The sequence below is a fragment of the Lemur catta genome, chromosome 2 (genome assembly GCF_020740605.2).
Source record: "Lemur catta isolate mLemCat1 chromosome 2, mLemCat1.pri, whole genome shotgun sequence".
In the NCBI taxonomy this organism is placed as follows: Eukaryota; Metazoa; Chordata; class Mammalia; order Primates; family Lemuridae; genus Lemur; species Lemur catta.
Genome location: NC_059129.1, coordinates 25,595,352 through 25,616,339, shown reverse-complemented (window position 1 = coordinate 25,616,339; position 20,988 = coordinate 25,595,352). Strand labels below are relative to the sequence as shown.

The window sequence follows — 20,988 nt, the reverse complement described above, 5'->3', positions numbered from 1 at the left end:
CCTCTCATTTAATTGGAGGGAAATAATAAGACACCACTTGAATCACAAAGGAGTTGTTCACCTGCTCAATCTTGACAGCAATATTTTAAATTACCCCTTTTGTGTAGTACCCCAGAGGCTTTGATGCCTCAGGGCAATGCACCGCTGTAAGATTTAGGGGTAAGAAGTTGACTATCTTCTGTCAAGTGAGGAAGGCCATTTTGAAAGAGGATACTTTGACTGTAGAGATGTTTTTCAGGGGATCGGTTTTAAAGTTGTATCAGTAGAAAATGAGAGGCCAGGTGCAGTGGCTCACGCCTGTAATCCTAGCAGTTTGGAGGCTGAGGCAGGAGGATTGCTTGAACTCAGGAGTTCAAGACCAACCTGAGCAAGAGCAAGACCCCCATCTCTACTAACAATAGAAAAATTAGCTGGGCATCCTGGAGTATGCCTGTAGTCCCAGCTACTTGGGAGGCTGAGGCAGAAGGATAGCTTGAGCCCAGGACTTTGAGGTTGCAGTAAGCTATGATGACGCCACTGCTCTCTAGCCTGGGCAACAGAGCGAGGCTCTGTCTCAAAAAAAATAAATAAATAAATAAAAAAAAAGAAAAGAAAATGAGAACTTGGAAATTGCTTCTCTCACAACTATATCCACACACTCTATGGAAAGATTTGTATGTTCCCATCCCCCTTCTACACCCTCCAGGGTCCTCATCCCCTTGTCTGGAAACTGCTGAGGTCATCAGTACCCATCCTATTGAATTTTGCTAAGGCTTACTTTTTTAATTTATATTTTTTCTTTTATGTGGAAATTTAAATGTTGTCTTCCACACCTTGGTGGACTGCCTTAATCAACACCTGGGTGGCTCATGGCACTGTGGAGACCTCAGACTCAGAAGAATCATGAATAGCGCGGCTTTGGAGAACTTGCTGGGAGTTAATGGGGCGGGTTCTGGGGCAAACACTAGTGGTAACTGCAAATTGACTCATTAGCCCCAGAGTAACGGAGTTGATTGTATTGATGGTGCCGGGAGCCCCAGAGCTGTTCCCTGAGGATTGTCAGTAGAACTACGGAAGAAACCCTCCCACTTTGAGGAGCCTCACTCTACTTCCTCCTTCCCTCCTCTCCCTGCCCTGCCTTCTCTATCCCTGTTCTTCTTGTGCTGAAGGAACTAGTGGAAGAGTAGAGAATTGAGACAAGAAAAGAACAAATGCCCAGGTTTTGGGGTGTGTGTGTGGGGGGGGGGGACTGAGTATATTGAGTGGCTTAGCAATTCCAAGTATTTGCTCAAGTTCTCCCAGGGGTCTAGGACTGGAGATGGGTCACACGCCCACCCCTCCCAGGCCACCCAAGGTTTTACTGGTCATTTGTGCACTGTTTTCTCTTGCCTCAGGGCCTTTGCACCGGCTGTTCCCTCTACCTAGAACAGCTCCCCTCCCCTCATGGGCCATCATGGAAACTGGCTATTTAAATTGCTGTCCTTAGACCAAAGTCATGGAGAGTAAGGTCTGTTGTATTCTCAGAACTCAGGGGGTAAGTAATAAATACTGGGTGTAGTAGAAATTGGGATGAGAAGGCAGGCAGGGCTGTAAGAGGAATCAGAGGGCCTTTGCTACTCGGGGTGTCACCAGATTTCACTTTGCACATAACCCGTCCCTTAGAGGATGCCCCCAGCGAGGGCGTAAGCGTGAGCGCCCGCAACCTCGCCCGCGCCCACTCCCCGCAGCATCGCACACACCCGGCACAGCCGCCACATCCTCGGGTTTCTTTTCATCCGTAGCTTCCTCTTTTCTGTTCTCTCCACCTGTACAGGTTTTGTTCTCAGGTGAATGCTCCTCTGGGCCGGAATGTTTTCTTCAGATTTTAGTCATTTAAAGGGGGCTTTTTTATGTGAAGCAAACACCTGGTTCGTGTGGAAACAAACTTCAAATAAGGGCACAAATTTTATATTGACGAATTCTTCAAAACTCTTAAGTTTGCCGCGGCGCATCAGCAGACGGTCTGAGAAGCGCGGGCACGACGCCCCTGCGCGCCCGCGTCCCCGCCCCCGCCCGCAGTGCCCGAGCGTGTGTCCTGAGGCCGGGGACGGGGTGAGCGCACAGCCCGCTGCTCCTGCGCCTGAGCGCGGCGTCGCGCCCCGGCTCGCGGGCGGCCGCGAGTCAGCCAACCACCGAGAGGCGAGGACCTCCCACGTTCCTAGAGAGAACAAGTGGGCATTAGGGGCACAGGGGTGAGGTAGGTGGGGTAAACGACCGACCCGGAAGCGAAACGGGGTGAACTTCCGTTCTTTGTTCTGTCCCCGGTGTGTGGGTCTGTGACAGGGTTCAACAGGGCCCGGTCTGTGTCCGGCCCCCCCATCTCCCGTCCCTGCCCCCAGGGTGAGTCTGGCCGTCCCTGGGGCTCGCGGTGAGACGGGGGCTGCGGTCGCCGGGAAAGGGGGTGGTGTCCGTGCCGCTGCGGCTCGCGGGGTCCCCAGGCTGGCCCGGAGCAGGGTGCGGGGAGGCGCCCCTCCCTCCCCTGAAGCCAGTCCCCTACTCCACTTCCCCGGAGCACCCCCGCCCCCAGCGCTGTGAGACCCTGCGTGGGGCGGAGGGGAGGAAAGGGGCCCAGGTTCTGGTTTTGTGAATTAAACAGCGTCCAGCTCGAGCGTTTAAAAGTTTCAGTATAGCTATAGAGAAGTCTCTCTTAAAAACAGCTGGTGACAGCGACCCCTCGGTACTTCTCCTAGACGCATTTACTTGATGTTAACACTTATTCGCGCTGATGGTAGGAGAGGAAGTTTATTTTTACATAGGTGGGTCCGAGGATCAGAGAATGTGTAGTTCTGCGAGGGGTATGTAGTTAGAAGCATGGCTAGGAGGGCGGGCAAACTCAGATTCTGAGAATAATCCCACCGGAGCCCAGTAAATCGAGTCTTTCTCCAGGAGTGATACAGCCGACTCTGGGTCCCATTTTCAGTTGTATCAGATTACTAATTTGATAGTGCTTTAGCAGTGATAATGAACCCGCACTGGTGTTTACATTTTGAAGGGCGTATGTAAACTCCACAAGACCATGGCAGGATGATGATGAACCTGAATTCTATGGAATAATTAGAGGAAGTAAAGGTATTTTTTTTCTCCAGAAGAGATATCTGTGGAGAGAGGGCAGCATTTGGTTTCAAGTGTTTGATGGACAGTCGTATGGAAGAAGATTCTATCATTGAAGCTCCATAGGGCACTAGGTTTCTGTGAGGTGAAAGTCCAAGGAGATAGATTTTCTGCTTAACACCTGAAGACACCTAATGGCTAACTCGAACAGCAGTGGAACAGACTCCCTGCCCAAGCACTTGAGAGTACAGTATCTAGCAAGTTAACTGACAGAACCTTGGGGACTTTCTTACCCTGGGTGGAGGTTGACCCAGAGAACCTTCAGTTCTCTTTAGGCTCTCTCCAGGGGTACAACCCAAATGCCAGTTGTGGTGGTTGTAATTAGTATTTATCAATATGTTTTCTCTTTTTTTCTTATCTCTGTCTAGATTAGAAATGAAGTTTATGTGAATGTTTTAAATTCCTTTTTTCCCCCCAATCATACAGCATTGGCATCAACTAATGTCAGAATTTCCAGGATCTTGAACAGAGGCTGTCAAATTCCCAATAATTGCTACTTTGGCCTTCTAGGAACTAGCTCCAAAGAAGGGAGGAAAGAATCCAGCAGGTAAAGCTTTCCATGGAGTGTTCACACTGCTGGGTCATCTTTCTCAGTCCCCAAGATTAGCTCCAGGGATTGGGGGTGACAGCAGAGCAGGAGAAGGGACCTGCCTGGACCTGAAGCCTTGGGGCACAATGGAGAGTTTTCTTTCTATGCGAAACGTTGTTTACTGATCCAGACACTGGGGACTTGTTCTCAACAATATGCCTTTGAGTTTTGGCTTTGCTTAACCCAGCTGTGGGGAGGGACTGTTGCCTTTTTCTCTGCAGTCAGAGCCTTTGACTTGCCTTTCTAGGGAGAGTTAGCACTGAGCTGATTTGTTGGGAGTATCTGCTCATAAACGTCCTGGAAATTGTAAAGGTGGTTGATAATTAAAAATGGTGGCTGGCTCTGAGATAGAGTTGAAGGGACCCTGCTGGGAGGATGATACTGACAAGAGTGTATGTCACCTTGATTGCCAGTGGGTCTGGCTTATGCCGGATTCGATGCTTTCCACTGTGTGACGGCATTGGTATTGGGCATTCTATAACCACTTGCTGCCCCAAGGCCATAGTTCTCCAAACTTCCAAGTGACTCTCAGGGCCCCTCCCCCTTTTATGCCTTACATGAGGGTAACAGTCTGTATTGATGAAGCAAATACTTTTTGAAATCCTGATTTTTCTTTACTCTCTGAAATATTGGCTTGCAACATAGTTGGCACTCAACAAATGTTTGTTATATGAGCAGATGAGGAAACAGATAAAGATAAGGAGTTAGATGAAATCCAGAGTTTTGTTTCTTATGTTCTTGCCTAACTGTAAGGTCGCTCTGGTGGCTGCTGGACCTATTCTGCATGTATCGATCTTGCCACAGCATTCAGGTGTGAAGTAGAAATTTACACTTGTGATCCAAACCTTGGTCTAAGTACTAATATTACAATTTATCCGCTAAGCCACAGAGAACAGACCTCTTTTGATTATGGTAGCAACTGGAGAGTAGAAACATTACTAGGGATAAAAGCAGAGTAATAAAGAATCTTATATTTTAAAAAACACTGGTCTCCTTTTCAGGGACTTATATTCTGATCCAAGGAAATGTCTTATGAGAAAAGGGAGATAAAAAGAAGGCAGCTGCCTTCTCAGTGAGAGGAAACACAGCCAGTGGGACTAGTCCAGGGATGGGGAACTTGCGGCCTTAATGCCATATGTGGCCTTCTAGGTCCTTAGGTGTGGCCTTTTGACTGAATCCAAATTTTATGGAACAAATTTGTTCCTACCCCTGGACTAGTTTTTTTATCCTGGTCAATATATATACGCACTTTTTGGTGTTATAAATATCACTCAAAGTGTGTAGGGGGAGCTGTTGTTGAGAAACTTGGGCCCTTTTTGTGGTCCTTGTGGTAGTCTCATTACAGGGAATGGGAGTACGTATTCAATAGGATCTAAAAGATTAGTCCTAGTTGCTGTGTTTTCTCTCACTGTTCTTGGGTACTAACTGAAATAGTTCTGCTCTTTCTTTACTCAGGAGGTTTTTTTGAATTATCTTTGAACCTTGAACTTTTGCTTCTGCAGTGCTTCCTCATTCTCATTCAAAACCTGCTTCCTGCTGAGTCTGCAGAGACCAGAGACCGGAGCATCTAGCCCTACCCATGGAAACTCAGGCTGATCATGTATCTCAGGAACCTCAGGCCCTGCTTGAGAGTGGTGAGGAATAGGGATTCATTCATTCTCTTACTCAATCATTTAGCAATCATCTATTGAAATCTCTCATTCACCAGCTACTAGGCTAACTACTAAAATCCAGATGTGAATAAGACACACTCCCTATCATTCAGTAACTCACAGCCTAGTGGGGAAGGCTAACTGAAACCAGCAATTAGTGGACGGCTTGATAGGTTTTATCATGGAGGCATTTTTGAAGGGTTGTGAGCATCTTGTGTGTGCCTAAGAAAATTGTGACAGGCAGTTCATTTCTCCGTCAGCTGAGAAGAATGTGTTGAGGTTGGCATACCCATCAAGGACAGTAACTACCATGGCTTCCAATGCTTTGACAAAACCTCAGATGTGTGGCCTTCTGGCCAGGTGTCTGTGCTTTCATATTGTTGGAGCATTTGTTGTATCCCTGGGGGTTGCAGCTTTCTGTAAGTTTGCTGTAGCTGAAACAAGAAAGAAGGCATATGTAGATTTCTACAGAAATTATGATTCTATGAAAGCTTTTGGAGATGAGGAAGGCTGGTATCTTTCAGAGTGCAAAGTGATTTTGAAATATAAAGGTGCAGTTGCTTGGACCTAGACCATGGATTGAAGGGGTCTCCATGAGCCTCTATCTTATCCCTTTTAACTCATGAAAAATTCTTGAGTCCCAGTGATGTGAGCTGTATTTATACCTAGATATCAATGAAAAACTGCATTGTAAAAAACCCCTGGTAACAATAGACATCTATGTGTGGTCAGCCAAAAAAAAAGAAAGAAAGAAAATTGTGACAATCACTGAATTCCATTTTTCAGGCATTGTGTACAGCTGACTTCATAGACAGAATTTGTGCTCTTTAGGAGTGTGATCTTAGAGGAAGCTCTCGGGAATCATTTTTTAGGACACAAACAAAAGGTTAAAATGGGTAGGAAGCCACTAAAATATATTTTGCTTTCATAGGCTGTGCCACTGACTTTGGCACAGTCTTAATAGATATTGTTCCCATGCTTGTCAGGAAAAAGCATTTAAGGACCTTTTGTCCAATGATTCAACAGATCTGCTATCTCCAGGGGTTCAGAGTCTCTAAGAGACAAATATGTAAACTTAAGAATTACAGAAAAAGGTAAGTGATAAAGCACAGAAACAGGAAGTGTCTGTGGTATATAGATTGGATCTGGGGAGGGAGAATAAGGAGAAGAGCTTTGGGCGTGGTGTTTTCAGTCAGGGCTGCGGTGAAGCTGCTGGTTTTCCTCTGGTCTCAGAACTTCATACAAGAATTTGAGTTCAGAGATGTGGGAGAATGATGGAAGGAACATGAGCAGGATCACCTGTTTCTGGCCAAGCTTGGGCGAATGAACAAGAATCCAGCAATCACTAAAGATGGGACTGGGTAGTTTCACTGAGATAAGAGTGACCTGGGGCAGACTGGAAACCAAGAATTACCAGGCTCTGGGCCGACTCTGCTCAGGCAGGATGGATCTACCATGAATGTGCCCCTGTTGTATGCACCTTTAGTAGCTACAGAGGAAGCAAACTTAGAAATGTAAGAGGGAGCAAGTCCTGGGTTGTCCAAGGACCGTGTGAGCTTTCTGGAGATTGGGCAGTCAGCGAGTCGGGAGGCCAGAGAGCAGATGGACTCACTCCTGGGCCCTTTTATTGCCCTTCAGCTCTTCCTTCAAAAGTTCCTGCCTTTTTCAACAAGGACAGCCTGGGGGATGAGATGTTGGCAGCTGCACTCTTAAAGGCCAAGTCCCAGGTGAGGTCTGGTTTCCCTCATCCTTTTCCTTCCCACTTTTGAGGACATTTTTTGTGGAGCGACATCACATTCAGAGCCCTATTCCCTAATTCCCTTCATCAAGATCATGGTTCTTTCCTGCTGCATAATGGACCTTTACCTTCCATCTTGGACTCGTCTCTCTCCTACTCTGACCGCCTTCCTCCACTTCCCAAATATGCATTATTCAGCCCCATCTTGAGTTATTTTTGGGGGGACTGCCAGTCCCATCTCTTGCCCTGAAATTGCATGCCAGAACATGTTGTTTCAGGAATTGGTGACATTTGAGGATGTTGCTGTGTACTTCATCCGGAAGGAGTGGAAGCGTTTGGAACCTGCTCAGAGGGACCTCTACAGGGATGTGATGCTGGAGAATTACGGAAACGTGTTCTCACTGGGTAAGGAGTTGCGCCTTCTCAACAAAACTCCCTGGTCTGTGTTTTCTTCTTTGTTTGCTAGTAACAATCTAGCCATCAAAAACAGTTAGGTAAGGATTGACTTAGTCTCAGAAAATTCTAATAACAATAATAATCATAATTCACATTTATACAGTAATTTGCAGCTTATAAAGAGTTCTCATACATATTCACTCATTTAATCTTCATGGTAACACAGTAATTGAGGTGTAGATAATATTATTCTCATAGGTGAAGAAAATGAGGTCAGAGATCTCAAATGCCTTATGCATGGTCATAGAGCTGGTGAGTGGCAAAACTCAAGCCCCAGTCTTTTTAACTCCAAATCTGGTACTTTTTCCATGTCATTCTCAAGACTTAATATAGAATCCAGAGACTTTTCTAAAGTATTAGCATGTTGAGATCCCTGAACGTGTGAGGTGTTGCTCTGTGCCCAAGTAAACTGGGACTCTGTCTACTCCTCCCCTTCTCTGCTGGATTACCTCTAAGGGCCTGTGCTTTGTTCAGGACCTAATGTACCTGCTGCTCTATAGAAATTTAAACTTATTTTAAGGGGAAATTACCTTCTTAAACTTTAGGATGTAAACTGTTGATTCCTTGTCTCTCGTTCCACGTTTAGTGGGAACGTTTTCCCAAGCAGTGGCAGGGTGGTCTTCTCAACTCCCATTTGGACCCTCCTCTACATTTCCTTTCTGTCCCTGTAGATCCTGGGTCTGGGATTGAGCCAGAGCTCAATCTGGGACCACTCAGTGTGAGCAGGATAAACCTCCTTGTCCCATGTTTCTCCCATGAGCAGGATTCCCATTTCTGAATCCTGACACAATCTCTTGGCTGGAGTGAGAGGAAGAGCTGAGGGTCCTGGGTTTGAAGGGAACTGAGAACAGAGAGGTCCTGAGAGGTACCTGTTCAGGTGAGGGAGAAACAGCTGTTCCCATCCCTAACACTCATTGCCCTGTCTTTACTTTTTAAAATACCCATAAACTAAAAATGCTAACTATCTGGACCCTTTACACTTATCCTCTATGTCTGAAGCCCCTTTAGAAATTCCAGTGTAGGCCAGGTGCAGTGGCTCACGCCTGTAATCATAGCACTGTGGGAGGCTGAAGGGGAAGGATCACTTGAGCTCAGGAATTCAAGACTAGCCTGAGCAAGAGCGAGACCCCGTCTCTCCTAAAAATAGAAAAAATTAGGCAGGCATGGTGGCATGTGCCTATAGTCCCAGCTACTCAGTCCCAGCTACTTGGGAGGCTGAGGCAGGAGGATCACTTGAGCCCAGGAGTTTGAGGTTGCAGTGAGCTATGACGACACCACTGCACTCTAGCCTGGGGTGACAGAGTGAGACTCTGTCTCAAAAAAAAAAAAAAATCATTAAAATAAAATAGCAACTCCAGTGTAGTGAAAATACAGGAGTCAAACACTGAGATTGTTTGTGTAGCCTCATATGCAAGCATAGCCTTCCAGGTGTAGGGCCCAGAGGCGGACTAAACTCTGTCTTGTTGTTTCCATGGGTTTGGCATATGTGGCATGACGACAGACATGATTGTTCTTCTCAGGGCCCATTGGGGTCATTAGTGCCTTCACTCTGACTCCTCCCTGCTCTGCTGCTGTTTCTCCTTGCCCTTCTACATCTTTCTCACCAGCCGTCTGTTTAATTTCCTGTATTTGTGGTCACCATCTCCCCAGTTATAGCTGTTGTGTCTGACCTCCCTGAAGGACTGTCACTTCATTAAGCAATATGATCTTCCTCTTCTAATTTTGGTTTTCTGCCTTTCTGCCTGATCCATCCTCCCCTCCTTAGAAACTCAGCTTTCTCTGTACTTTCAGCTCTTTTCTCCTGGATTTTGCTTTCTGCCTTGCTCCTTCCCTATCGCCTTAGCCCAGTTATCTTGTTTTGCCTTAGCTTCACACATAAGGGCAGGCCTCTTTGCTGGCATGTAAGAGGCATGTGTTCTTAGCACTATAATCATGTGATTATCCTGTCCTCTGATTTTCATTCTTTCTTCCACAAGGAACAAGTGACATTTGTGTTTTTTATTGTGCCAGATGGTGAGACCAGAACCGAGAATGATCAAGAAATTTCTGAAGATACAGGATCACATGGGGTGCTACTGGGAAGATTCCAAAAGGATATTTCTCAGGGTCTTAAGTTTGAAGAAGCCTATGAACGAGAAGTCAGTCTAAAGAGGCAGCTGGGGAACTCCTCTGGAGAAAGATTGAATAGGAAAATGCAAGATTTTGGTCAAGTGACAGTTGGGGAAAAGCTAACCCCTGTGGGAGAGAGAAGTGAGAAATATGCTTTTGGGAACAGCTTCACTGTGAGTTCCAACCTTATTTCCCATCAGAGACTTCCTGTGGGAGACAGACCCCATAAGTGTGATGAATGTAGCAAGAGCTTTAATCGAACTTCAGACCTTATTCAGCATCAGAGAATCCACACTGGGGAAAAACCCTATGAATGTAGTGAATGTGGGAAGGCCTTCAGCCAGAGCTCACATCTTATTCAGCATCAGAGAATCCACACTGGGGAGAAACCTTATGAATGTAATGATTGTGGGAAGACCTTCAGCTGTAGCTCTGCTCTCATTCTGCATCGGAGGATCCACACTGGGGAGAAACCTTATGAATGTAATGAGTGTGGGAAAACCTTTAGCTGGAGCTCCACCCTTACTCACCATCAGAGGATCCACACTGGCGAGAAACCGTATGCCTGTAACGAATGTGGGAAGGCCTTCAGCAGGAGCTCCACCCTTATTCATCATCAGAGAATCCACACTGGAGAGAAACCCTATGAATGTAATGAGTGTGGGAAGGCCTTCAGCCAGAGCTCACACCTCTATCAGCACCAGAGAATCCACACTGGAGAGAAGCCCTACGAATGTATGGAATGTGGAGGAAAGTTTACCTATAGTTCAGGCCTTATTCAGCATCAAAGAATCCACACGGGGGAGAATCCCTATGAATGTAGTGAGTGTGGGAAAGCTTTCAGGTATAGCTCAGCTCTTGTTCGCCATCAGAGAATTCACACTGGAGAGAAGCCTTTGAATGTAATGGGTATGAGCAAAAGTTCTCTCAGAGTTACTGCTGAGTTAAATATCAGAGAGTCTACATGAAAGAGCCACACACCTGTTTTCTTCACTTCCTCTGAGTCTCAAGAGCTCTTGCCTTACTATATAATACAAACAACTTAGGATCTGTCCCTTCTAACTCCAACCTTTCACTTTAGAGACTGGGGCAAATTGGGCAAATCATCCTGGCACAGTGATCAGCAGCCTGGTGAATTTTGCCCGGAATCCTGCTGGCCTTGGAAAATGACGAGGCCAGCTGCACATCATGTGCTGGGAATAGAAGGAAGCTCTGGGACCAGTTACCCCATTTTGGAAGGGAGTTTGCACTAATCCATTTTCCTCACAGTAGAGAAGCCTTTCCAAGGTGGGGATGGAAGCACAGTAGGGACAGAATTCCAAGGATTCCTCTAGTTGGAGTCAGTTTAGTCAGCACAGAAAGCAGTGTAAAGAATGTTCTGGGTACTGTTACTTGCTAGGAAGGGGAAATGGAGGCTATAATGAAAGCCACTGTTCCTAATCTAGCTGTAAGATTTACTGAGGAACATACTGTTCTGTTTCGTGATTTCATTAATTATGGAAATTTGGTGTTGAGAGATTTATTAAGGTGGGGGAAAAGAACCCCAAAATTTTCTGTGATGACTGTATCCTTGGAGGCTCTTGGAACAACAAGACCATGTTTCCAAGAGCAGTCTGGCAATATTGTAGGCAGACTGCTGCCCTCCCCTGTTGTAACAAGGCTGACTGAGAAATCCATCCAGGCAAGTGAATAACCTGAGGGCGAGGATCAGAAGCATTCAGCACTGACCTCTGAGCCCTGTCCTTTCTCCCCCGTCCCCCTTCTGTGATGAAAAGTGATTTTATCTAAACCCCCTAGTTACTAAGGATGCTTTCAAGGAGCTCACTCAGCCTGCTTGCCCTGCCCTCTGCCACCTCTCACATCTGGTGCCAGCAGCCAGACCACTCTTGACTCCACCTCTGACTGTTCACCAGCTGAGGATTAATGCAAATAAAGAGCAAAACCCAGAGAAGGAAGGCTGTGGCCTGAGCCTGTGACAGGGCTCCTTGCTGGGTTGGATGGAGCTCCCTGAGTTTTCCCAACCAAAAGGATGGCCTTCCATTGTGTTTTCCCAAACCTGCTCATCCTGTAGCATAACTGAAGTGCACTATTAAACAGAATAGTTTTGCAGAAGGAGAGATTGAGTGTGATTTTGTGTAGGGGCCAAATTTATTTCAGTTAAAACAGGACACTTTAGTGACTATGGAATCTGAAAGTTAGCCTCTAAAATTTCTTTATGACAACCATTTCTCTTAGTCACAAATATGAGACTTCCCTTTCCCCCAGACCACCATCATATTCCTCCAGATACTGCTGCAGACTGTCTCAAAATCATTTACACTCACTCCCACCTTCAGACCCGCATTTAGGATTTTAGGAGCTACAGATCATTCCGTGTTGTATAGTAGTTATGACCAGCAACCCAAACTAGAAAGGTCTTATGGGCATGGAGTCCGTGACAGAGAGTGCTTGGTTGTTGGGGACCAGTGAGCGAATTTAGATTTCTTGGTTTGGCCATTGCTGGGAGGCTGTTGCAGCCCTGGGAAGGCTAGGATGAAAATGATGGAGAAGTTGAGAAATGGAACACTGGTGTCTTTGGAAAATTCTGGATCATATGTTGTGATTGTCCACCTAATAGTAGACAATTTTAATTTCACAAAACTAAGTGAAACGGATCATTCTGGCTCTTTAACATTTGCCACATACTTGCAGATTGACTTTGTTTTTCAAAGTGTGCCCCGTGAACTGTCCATGTTAGGTTCACCAGGCTGCTTGGTAGTTCAGGTTTCTGAGCCCCAAATCAGACTTATATAAGAATTTCTGGGGATAGAGTCTAAAAATATATACTGAGAGGGAAAAAATAGTAATGGAATAGAGAAAATTTCTAGGTGATAAACTTGGTAGGCCTGAGAAGTCAGACCCTATGTGGTTAAAAAAAAAAAAAAAAGGAGGCTTTGAGCACAGCAGTTTGGGGTGAGCCTGAACATGGCCACTCATGGGGAGCTTCACATGGAGCTCTGGAGAAGACACCTGAACCGGTAAAGCTGCTAGGTGATGTCTAAGCACGGAGACAGAGTGGCTGAATGGGGCTTGAGGGTTATCAGGGCCATTGCATGAAAAATAAGTTTGTGTTTTAAAATCAAAACTGCTTCTATAACATTTTACTCACGCAATTCCCCTACAGATCCTATTTCCCACTTTTCTCAGTCCCTAATGGGCCACTCCTCAACATTGTCATGCCATCAGCTTGTCTCTGTTTCTAGGCCATTATCCTTGGAACCCCTTTGCTCCCAAGGCTTCAGCTGTCACCACTGTGCATGTGTGGTACTGATCTCTGTCCTGGGCTCCAGTCTGGGGTCTCTAGCAGACTGCAGAACATTTACACCTGGACTTTTTACAATTTCCAATTATGTTTCAAGCCAAATACAACTTTCCCATTTATTGCCCCCCTCTCGAAGTTTCTGTAAACCTCTCAGGGTCAAAATTCAGGAGTTTTCTTTGACTGTGCTCCTCATGCTCCTACATCTAACCAGTGTCAAGTCCTGGGCAGGTTCAGTAAACATGGAGTGAAGAGATGAGATCATTGTTGGAGGAGAAGTTTTCAGAGCTGAGGTTGTGGACAAGGTGGGGTTTCCAAATGATGGTAGCAGTAGCTGACACATGGCATATAGTCTGCTGGCTTTGCCTGGGCCTTTTCCAAGTGGTTTTCATATATTAAGTCATTTAATCCTCATGACCTGTCCATGTGGCAGTCGTCAGTAGTATCCCTGTCTCACAGATGAGGAAACAAAGTTGAACACGCCCAGTGTGACATGACAATGAGATGAGACAATGGAAGACCTTCCCTAGGTTCTACCTGGCAAGAGGCTGGACCACGTGGCCTCCAAGGCATGAGTATGAGGCGGGGAGAAGAGGAAACCATCCAGGCAGTTGTCCTGTCCATGGTGATTCTTCAGTCTCCCTCACTGTTCTTCGTCTGCATTTCCATTGCTGCTAACCCTAGAGTTCAGGTGCTTAGTACACCTTCCCTGAATTATATATAGTCTCCTAATGGATTAATATCTCTGTTTTTCAATCTCCCCAGAGCACTACACCAATTTTGTCACTCCTTTATCAAAAATTTCAGTAGCTCCTCCCTTCTTAGAGAATAAAATTCTAACTCCTTAGCCGTATAGTCCAGGCCTTCCTTGAGCTGGTCTCTCTACATACCTATATAGCTACCTCTCCTGCTTCTCCTTTTCATGTGCCAAGTAGCAAAATGATAACAAGGCCCCATAGCTACCCAACTTGCACATCCACGAGTGTTCACACAGCGTTCCTGCATCCTCCAGCTCCTCACATCCAATCAATAAAAAAGAGTAAAAAAGAGCCTTAGAAACCATCTTGCTTAACCCCCTGCTCAGTGCAGAAACTGTCAACACTCCCTGACAGATGGCTGTCCATCCTCTGTTACAGTATCTTCAGGGATGAGAAGCTCATTGTTGCTTGGGGCAAAAGCAGGTAATTCCACTCCTGAGCATTCTGATTACCTCCTTGTAAGTTCTTCCTTTAGCTTCTGGTTTTGCCTTCTCACGCAACACAGCATAATCATCTGTAAAATGAGAGGGATGGACGAAATTTCCAAGAACGTATTTGGTCATAGCAAAAGGAATTTCATTCCTAACATCTCCCACCATCCCAAATCATGCCTGTTCTTTGAGATCCAACTAAATGATTCTGAGAAAGGATATTAGCTGATAAGTTTTCAACTAGAGGAAAAGCCCAGTTTTAGCATGAACCAGGGAGTGGTGGGCGAAGAGCATTTTGATGAATATTTTTTTTTTAGTGAAAAGATTGGTTTTAAAAAGCTTCCCAAAGATATTTTCTTTCTTTAAATTATGCACGGAGTTTTTTTCCACTTCAAAAAAAGGAAAGCCCAGTTAGATGCATTATTTTAATTATGTCTGTAATGAAGACCTGAAGATTGCAAGACGAATCAACAATTACGTGGATTGTTTTCTACACACAAAGATAATTATAAGCCTGAGCAAGAGCGAGACCCCATCTCTACACAAAAATAGAACAATTAGCTGGATGCGGTGGCGTGTGCCTGTAGTTCCAGCTACTCGGGAGGCTGAGGCAGGAGCATCGCTTGATTTTGAGCCCAGCCGTTTGAGGTTGCTGTGAGCTATGATGACACCACTGTACTCTAGCCGGGGTGCAGAGCAAGACCATGTCTCAATAATAATAATAATAATAATTATGGTCATATGGTCACCGGAGTGGTTTTTCCACGGATAACAAAGGATTCTTTTATTTTCCTCAAGCATGTTCTTGTGTATTCCCTGCTTTGGTTGCTGACATCAACTTCCCAGTGAGCCAAGTTAGTAATGTCGGAATTAATTGGTCTGGATACACATTTCTCTCCATCTCTTCAGCCCTGCAGCTTGTCAGTCAGTACCTCACCCACCCTTTCTTCCCCATTGCTGTGACTCCTGCGTTGGCCTAGGCCATCCTCAACTCACTCCAGGACTTTGGCACCAGTCTTGCACTAGGTCTCTGCTTCCTTCTTTCTCTTCAATTCATTCATACCTAAGCACGAGTTACCTCTCTAAAATGCAAAGTGGGTGACAACAGCTCAGAACCTCTCAGTGGCCCGTCTCATACCCTAGAGGCTTTTCATTTCCCCGTCCTTTCATCAGGAAAGGTGGGGGTCAGTTCACCAGGAGCACAGTAAATGGTACTGTGAGATTCAGACACACTTGGTGCCCAAAGCCCTGGCCACCAGAGGGAATCCAACCCCCTCAAACAGCCTTTTCTTCTCACTGATCCGTGAGGCTCTTCACCAGCAGATCAATGAGTTAAGTTCTTGTACTGTAGGGGATACAAAGATGAGTGAACCATGGTTCCTGCACCGAAGGAGGCTCAGTCTAGTGGGAGACTGATAACAGAACATACAATGAGATGCCAGGGGAGGCACAGTGATCAGAATGATAGCTGATCTTCATCGATGCTTACCCACGTGACAGGCAATGTCTTACTTGTCTTCACAACCTGTGTTGTCTTTGATGGTGTCAATACTGTTTTCACAACTGCTCCTTCCCTGAGCAGTCTAGAGCAGTAGTGGCATGGGAGGAGCCAAAGGTTTTCAAATCCCCTCTCAAGCATGCAATACTTGATATGATATGTTTTATGATTCTGATATGTTTTATTACCACAGGATAAAAACATCATATTCAGAGTGAACTATATCTGGCATACTCCAGTGAGTACTACCAAATTAGCTTATTGAGTTCTGATCATGAGAAGAAATTTCAAACAAATGGAAACAGAAAGCTTGTGCATTACTAAGCAGTCAGAAATGGCCACCAGGTTTTTGTAGAAAGTACTGCATGGGTTCGGCAAAGCCCCAAATAGCTAACTGTCTGATCCTTTGAGACAAGGAGAGCCCCCAGTGCAGCCTGGTCGCTTCCACCTTCTGACGCTAGACTGTGCTGCTCGGGGCCAGGGCAGTGGCACTCAGCATTTGTGTCCTGTATTTGTTGGGCTTTCTGAGGGAGCTTCTTGTCCTTCTGTTGCCCAAAGACAGAACTGTCAGTTCAACACCAGCATCTGCCTTTTTTTTTTTTAAATAGACTTTATTTTTTAGGGCAGTTTTAAGTTCACAGCAATGTTGAGCAGAAGGTACAGATGGTTCTCATAGACATTCTGTCCCCACACGTGCACAGCCTCCCCCATTGTCAACATCCGCCAACAGAGTGATCCATTTGTTTGAACTGATGGGCCAACACTGACTCCTCATTATCACCCAAAGTCCACAGTTTACATTAGAGTTCACTCTCGCTGTTGTATATTCTATAGGTTTGGACAAATTTATAATGACATGGATCCACCATTATGGTACTATACAGAATAGTTTCACTGCCCTAAAAATCCTCTGTGCTCTGCCTGTTTAATCCTCCCTTCTGGCTAGCCCCTGGCAACCACTGATCTTTTTACCATCTCCAGTTTTGCCTTTTCCAGAATGCCATGTAGTTGAGGTCATACAGTATGTAGTAGTTTCAGATTGGCTTCTTTCACTTAGTAAAATGCATTTGTTTCTTCTATGTCTTCTCATGGCTTGATAGCTCATTTCTTTTTAGTGTTGAATAATAATCTATCTGGATGCATTACAGTTTGTTTATCCATCCACTTACCGAAGGACATCTTGGTTGCTTCCAAGTTTTGGGCTCAAGTGATCCTCCTATCTCAGCCTCCTGAGCAGCTCAGACTACAGGTGCATGCCACCATGCCTGGCTAATTTTTCTATTTTTTATAGAGACGGGTTCTTGCTCTTGCTCAGGCTGGTCTTGAACTCCTAAGCTCAAGCAGTCTTCCCACCTCGGCCTCCCAAGGTGCTAAGATTACAGGCATGAGGCACCATGCCAGGCCAGTATTTAATGTCTTTATTATTAGTATAATCCTCTTGTATTTCTTCACTTCTCAGGCCATCTTGTTCTGCCCTGACCTTCTTCCGTTAGTGTTGTCAGAGTTAGCAAATAAAAATACAGGACATCCGGTTACAGTTGAGTTTTGAACAAATAACAAATAATTTAATGCTCTAGTTCCCTTGAACTCTCTGGCTTGGCAAAAGCATTCCTTCCTCCTTGTTAGAGAGTAGCCTCTCTGACAGCAGAGATCTCACCTGGGCGGATGCCTTTCAAGATAACCCTTGCCCTCCTCAAAAAATCTGTCCCCACCACCCTGAATTTGTACAAATTAATAACTGGGATTGGCCTCAGCATAGTCCCAGTGGGAAAAGTCAATGCTGTAAGAAAAAATGGCTTACTCACTGAAAGTGTTCCAGAATATGGCTAAAATTATTGGCAGGAACCAAAGGAACATATCTGGGAATGGATCTAGAGGTCCTGGACTGGGAGGGAGGGCACTGGTGCCGGTGTGCTGAATATAGAGTTGGGATACTGGGGGGGGGGGCATTTTGACACGGGGTCATTCTTCCATGCTTCAGGCTTTAATGTCCTGGCAAATACATATGGACAGTCTGTGGTAGGCAGAATAATGGCTCCCAGAGATGGATACATCCTAAACCCCAAACCTGTGAATAAGGTTGCAGATGGGATTAAAGTTGCTTATCAACTGACCTCAAGATCGGAAGATTATCCAGATGACTCCAATATAATCAAAAGGGTCCTTAAAAGTGGAAGAGGGTCAGAGGTTAAATGTGACTACAGAAGAGATGCACATTGCTGGCCTTGAATATGGAGGAAGGGACTATGAACCAAGGGGTGTGGGTGGCATCTAGAAGCTGGAAAACTCAAGGACACAGATTGTCCCTAAGAGCCTCCACAAAGGAACACAGCCCTGCTGCCACCTTGATTTTAGCCCAGTGAGACAATGTCAAAATTCTGATCTATAGAACTGTAAGATAATAAAGTTGTGTTGTCTTAAACCACCAAGTTTGTGGCAATTTGCTACCGCAACAATAGTAAACTAATACAGTCCTAATACACTTCTAGGATGGCTCATTACAGGCGTGGAGGTAATGATGGGCAGGAATGGTGGCCTACAGTAAATGAGGCAGAGAAGCTGGAACGACTTAGCAGAGTACAGAGAAAGGGGTCAGCAGGCTCAGTGTGTGTGAAAATGAACTTGTTACGTAAGACTTGAGAACCCAACAGCCGATTATGTTACCCCAGAGAACCCAAAGAACCCCTTCACTAAGACAAAAAGGGTGCACCCATCAGGGGAGCACTGGTGGTGTTCAGTGGTGGCTGTCTCTGTGTGATTAGTAGATTCTGCCATGGAACCGGGTGCCCTGGTGTCAATGAGGATGCTGATTTGCAGAGGCCAGGTGGTGGCATTTAGTTGTCAGAGGTAAAGTGGATGTAATTGCCGTAATGGGCAACAAAGGTCAAGGACAGTAACTAGGGTGTCTTGACCCACAGGGATCTGTGGCAATGGCTAAGAACCCTTGGTGTTCCTAGGAAAGATAGACAACCAACAGGATGACGCCTTGTGTTAACAGACAACCCCCCCAAGAGCTGATGAGGCTGAAATCAGCCCATACCATGGGAAACTGCAATCCTTCCCCCACTTTCCACATCTGAGCCAGTCCTCAGAATCCAGAATCCATCAATTGAAGAGGAGGTTGGGTTTCTTTGAAAAACCTTCCAATTCTACCACAAGTATATGCAGTAAATATTCACCCCAAAGGACCTGTGGCTGGTCCCTATAGTATGCAACGGAAAGGGAATACCCAGACCTTTTCAGGCTGTTTGATACAGGGTCTAAGATGACACAGATCTAAAACTGCATCACTGCCCTCTAGATAGAAGCCAGGTGATAAATGGAGTCCTGGCCCAAATCCATCTCAGCGGGCCCAGTGGGTACAGAGATCCACCCTATGGCCATGTTCCTGAGAGGACTATGATGGATGTGTGTAGCAGGGGGACAGATGGCTAGCACATTGGTTACCTAACGTGGGGGGTTGTGGGAAGATGGGCCAAGTAGAAACACCTGGACATCCTTGCCCTTCCTCAGCCATCCAACATGATAAATCAGAAACAATACCACATCCCGCATGGAACTGGACTACTGCTGCCCTCAAAGATGGAAAAGACTCAGTTCTTCTGTATGGCTCCTGTAAAACACAGACGAACTGCGTCTGATGATGGTTGTTTGCCATAAACGTAATCACAAGTGCTGTGCAGGGTGCGCTCTTCAGTGGGACAGGCCAACATGGCTTGTGGCTCTTGGTATGCATCTACTGATCTGTGAAAACATTCTTTCTAATCTCCATCAATGTTGAGGATCAAAAGCAGTTCACAAACAGGAATGACTACAGAATACATTCGCTCTCAACCCAGGGCTGTGTCAGCCCTCCTGCTATTCCACACAGGGAACCTGGTTTTCTGGACATTCCACAGAACATCTTTCTGGTAATGACATCATAATGATCAGACCTGGTGAATGGAAGTGGCAAGGGTTTTTGGATCCCTCAGGAAAACACATGCACACAGGGGTTGGGAGATAAACCCTACAGATCCAAGGGCCTTCTAGATCAGTGAAGTTCTTCAGTGTCTAAATACCTGAGGCATGCTGGGAAATTCCAAGGTAAGAAACAAATTATTCCATCTTGTACTCACTACCAAGAGGGAGTGTTTGGTGGGCCTCCTTGGATTTTGGAGGCAACATATACCACATTTAGGAATGCCTTTCCAATCCATTTACTGGGGGAACTGGAAGGCTGCCATGTTCATGTGTGGCCCACACCCATATGCCCCAAGTACCACATGACCTGGCAGACACAATGGTGTTAGTTAAATGTGGTAGCTAAAACTGTTGTGCAGAGGTCTGATAAGCCCCACTGGGAGCCTGGCAATAGAATAGAAGAGCAAAGCCATGCTTCTGCAGCAAAGAACAGTTCACAGCTTGAAAAGCAGCTCCTGGGATGCTACTGAGGCATCAAGTGACTATGAACTGGAGCTGTTGATCATAAGCTGAGTATTACTAGGTCCAAGTCATGAGATTGGGTGGACTCAGCAACAATCTGTTACACAAAGGAAATGTCACAATTGGGATCAGGCATAAATAGGCAGCGACATAAGCAGGAAGCTGACTGCCCTGCACCTATCTTTGCTGCGCTGACCCTCGTCTTCTGCCCACTCCTCTGGATTCATGGAGGCTCCCTTTGACCAGTTAATGGAAGAAGAAACAGCCAGGGTCTGTTTCACAGAGGGAACCAAAATGGCATTGTTTCACTATGGCCTTACTCAGAGTGGCCCTAAAGGCCAGCGTGAGGGAAAATCCAGTAGGCAGAGCTTCAAGCAGTATATACAGATATATGTTTTTTTAATAGAAACAAGTCTTTATTAAGTAACTTTTAATATCAGAAAAATAAAACTCTTATCATTCTCTTTACAGCAACCAAGCAGTGTATTTGGCAGCAACTTTGTATAGACGGGGAGTGGCTTGAGGCAAAGGTCTCATGGACTTCTATACTGCAGCAAACAGCAGCCCGGACAAGGGGCCTGCGAGGAGTAAGGCTGAGTTTGGAGACCCGAGGAAGACCTTAGCTTACGAACGGACTCACAGGAGGTGACACAGCATGTACATCTTTGTCTCTTACATCAATGCCATCAGAAAGTACCTTCTGCTGAGTGTCCTCAATAACAAGGTGTTACGGCAGTACAGATCTGGGACCCATTCACCTCTCACCAAAGTTGGAGGATGAGAAGCAGCTTCAGGCTTAGCCGGGCTCTTCGTTTCCCTCCTCTGGCCACCAGGAGCAGCTCCAGCAGGGGCACTGCAGATAGATAATTAGCTGCTGCCTAATTACTAATTCTCATGGGTCTTCA

The 20,988-nt window shown here is 45.7% G+C and overlaps 1 protein-coding gene and 1 pseudogene across 2 annotated transcripts; both read left to right on the top strand.

Moving 5' to 3' along the window:
- The first annotated feature begins 2,231 nt into the window (after window positions 1-2,231).
- On the top strand, window positions 2,232-11,785 carry ZNF3 (zinc finger protein 3). 2 transcript variants are annotated; one of them, XM_045541398.1, is made up of 6 exons: window positions 2,232-2,358; window positions 3,556-3,676; window positions 5,221-5,352; window positions 7,009-7,097; window positions 7,387-7,513; window positions 9,575-11,785. In XM_045541398.1, exons 3-6 carry the CDS (start codon window positions 5,298-5,300, stop codon window positions 10,639-10,641), a joined length of 1,338 nt encoding a protein of 445 aa, XP_045397354.1. In that variant the 5' UTR covers window positions 2,232-2,358; window positions 3,556-3,676; window positions 5,221-5,297; the 3' UTR covers window positions 10,642-11,785. The 2 variants fall into 2 exon arrangements, with proteins under 2 accessions (XP_045397354.1, XP_045397355.1); XM_045541399.1 differs by lacking the exons at window positions 3,556-3,676; window positions 5,221-5,352 and having other exon boundaries at window positions 2,253-2,358.
- Window positions 5,380-5,906, top strand: LOC123631605 (annotated as a pseudogene).
- Window positions 11,786-20,988: the final 9,203 nt, after the last annotated feature.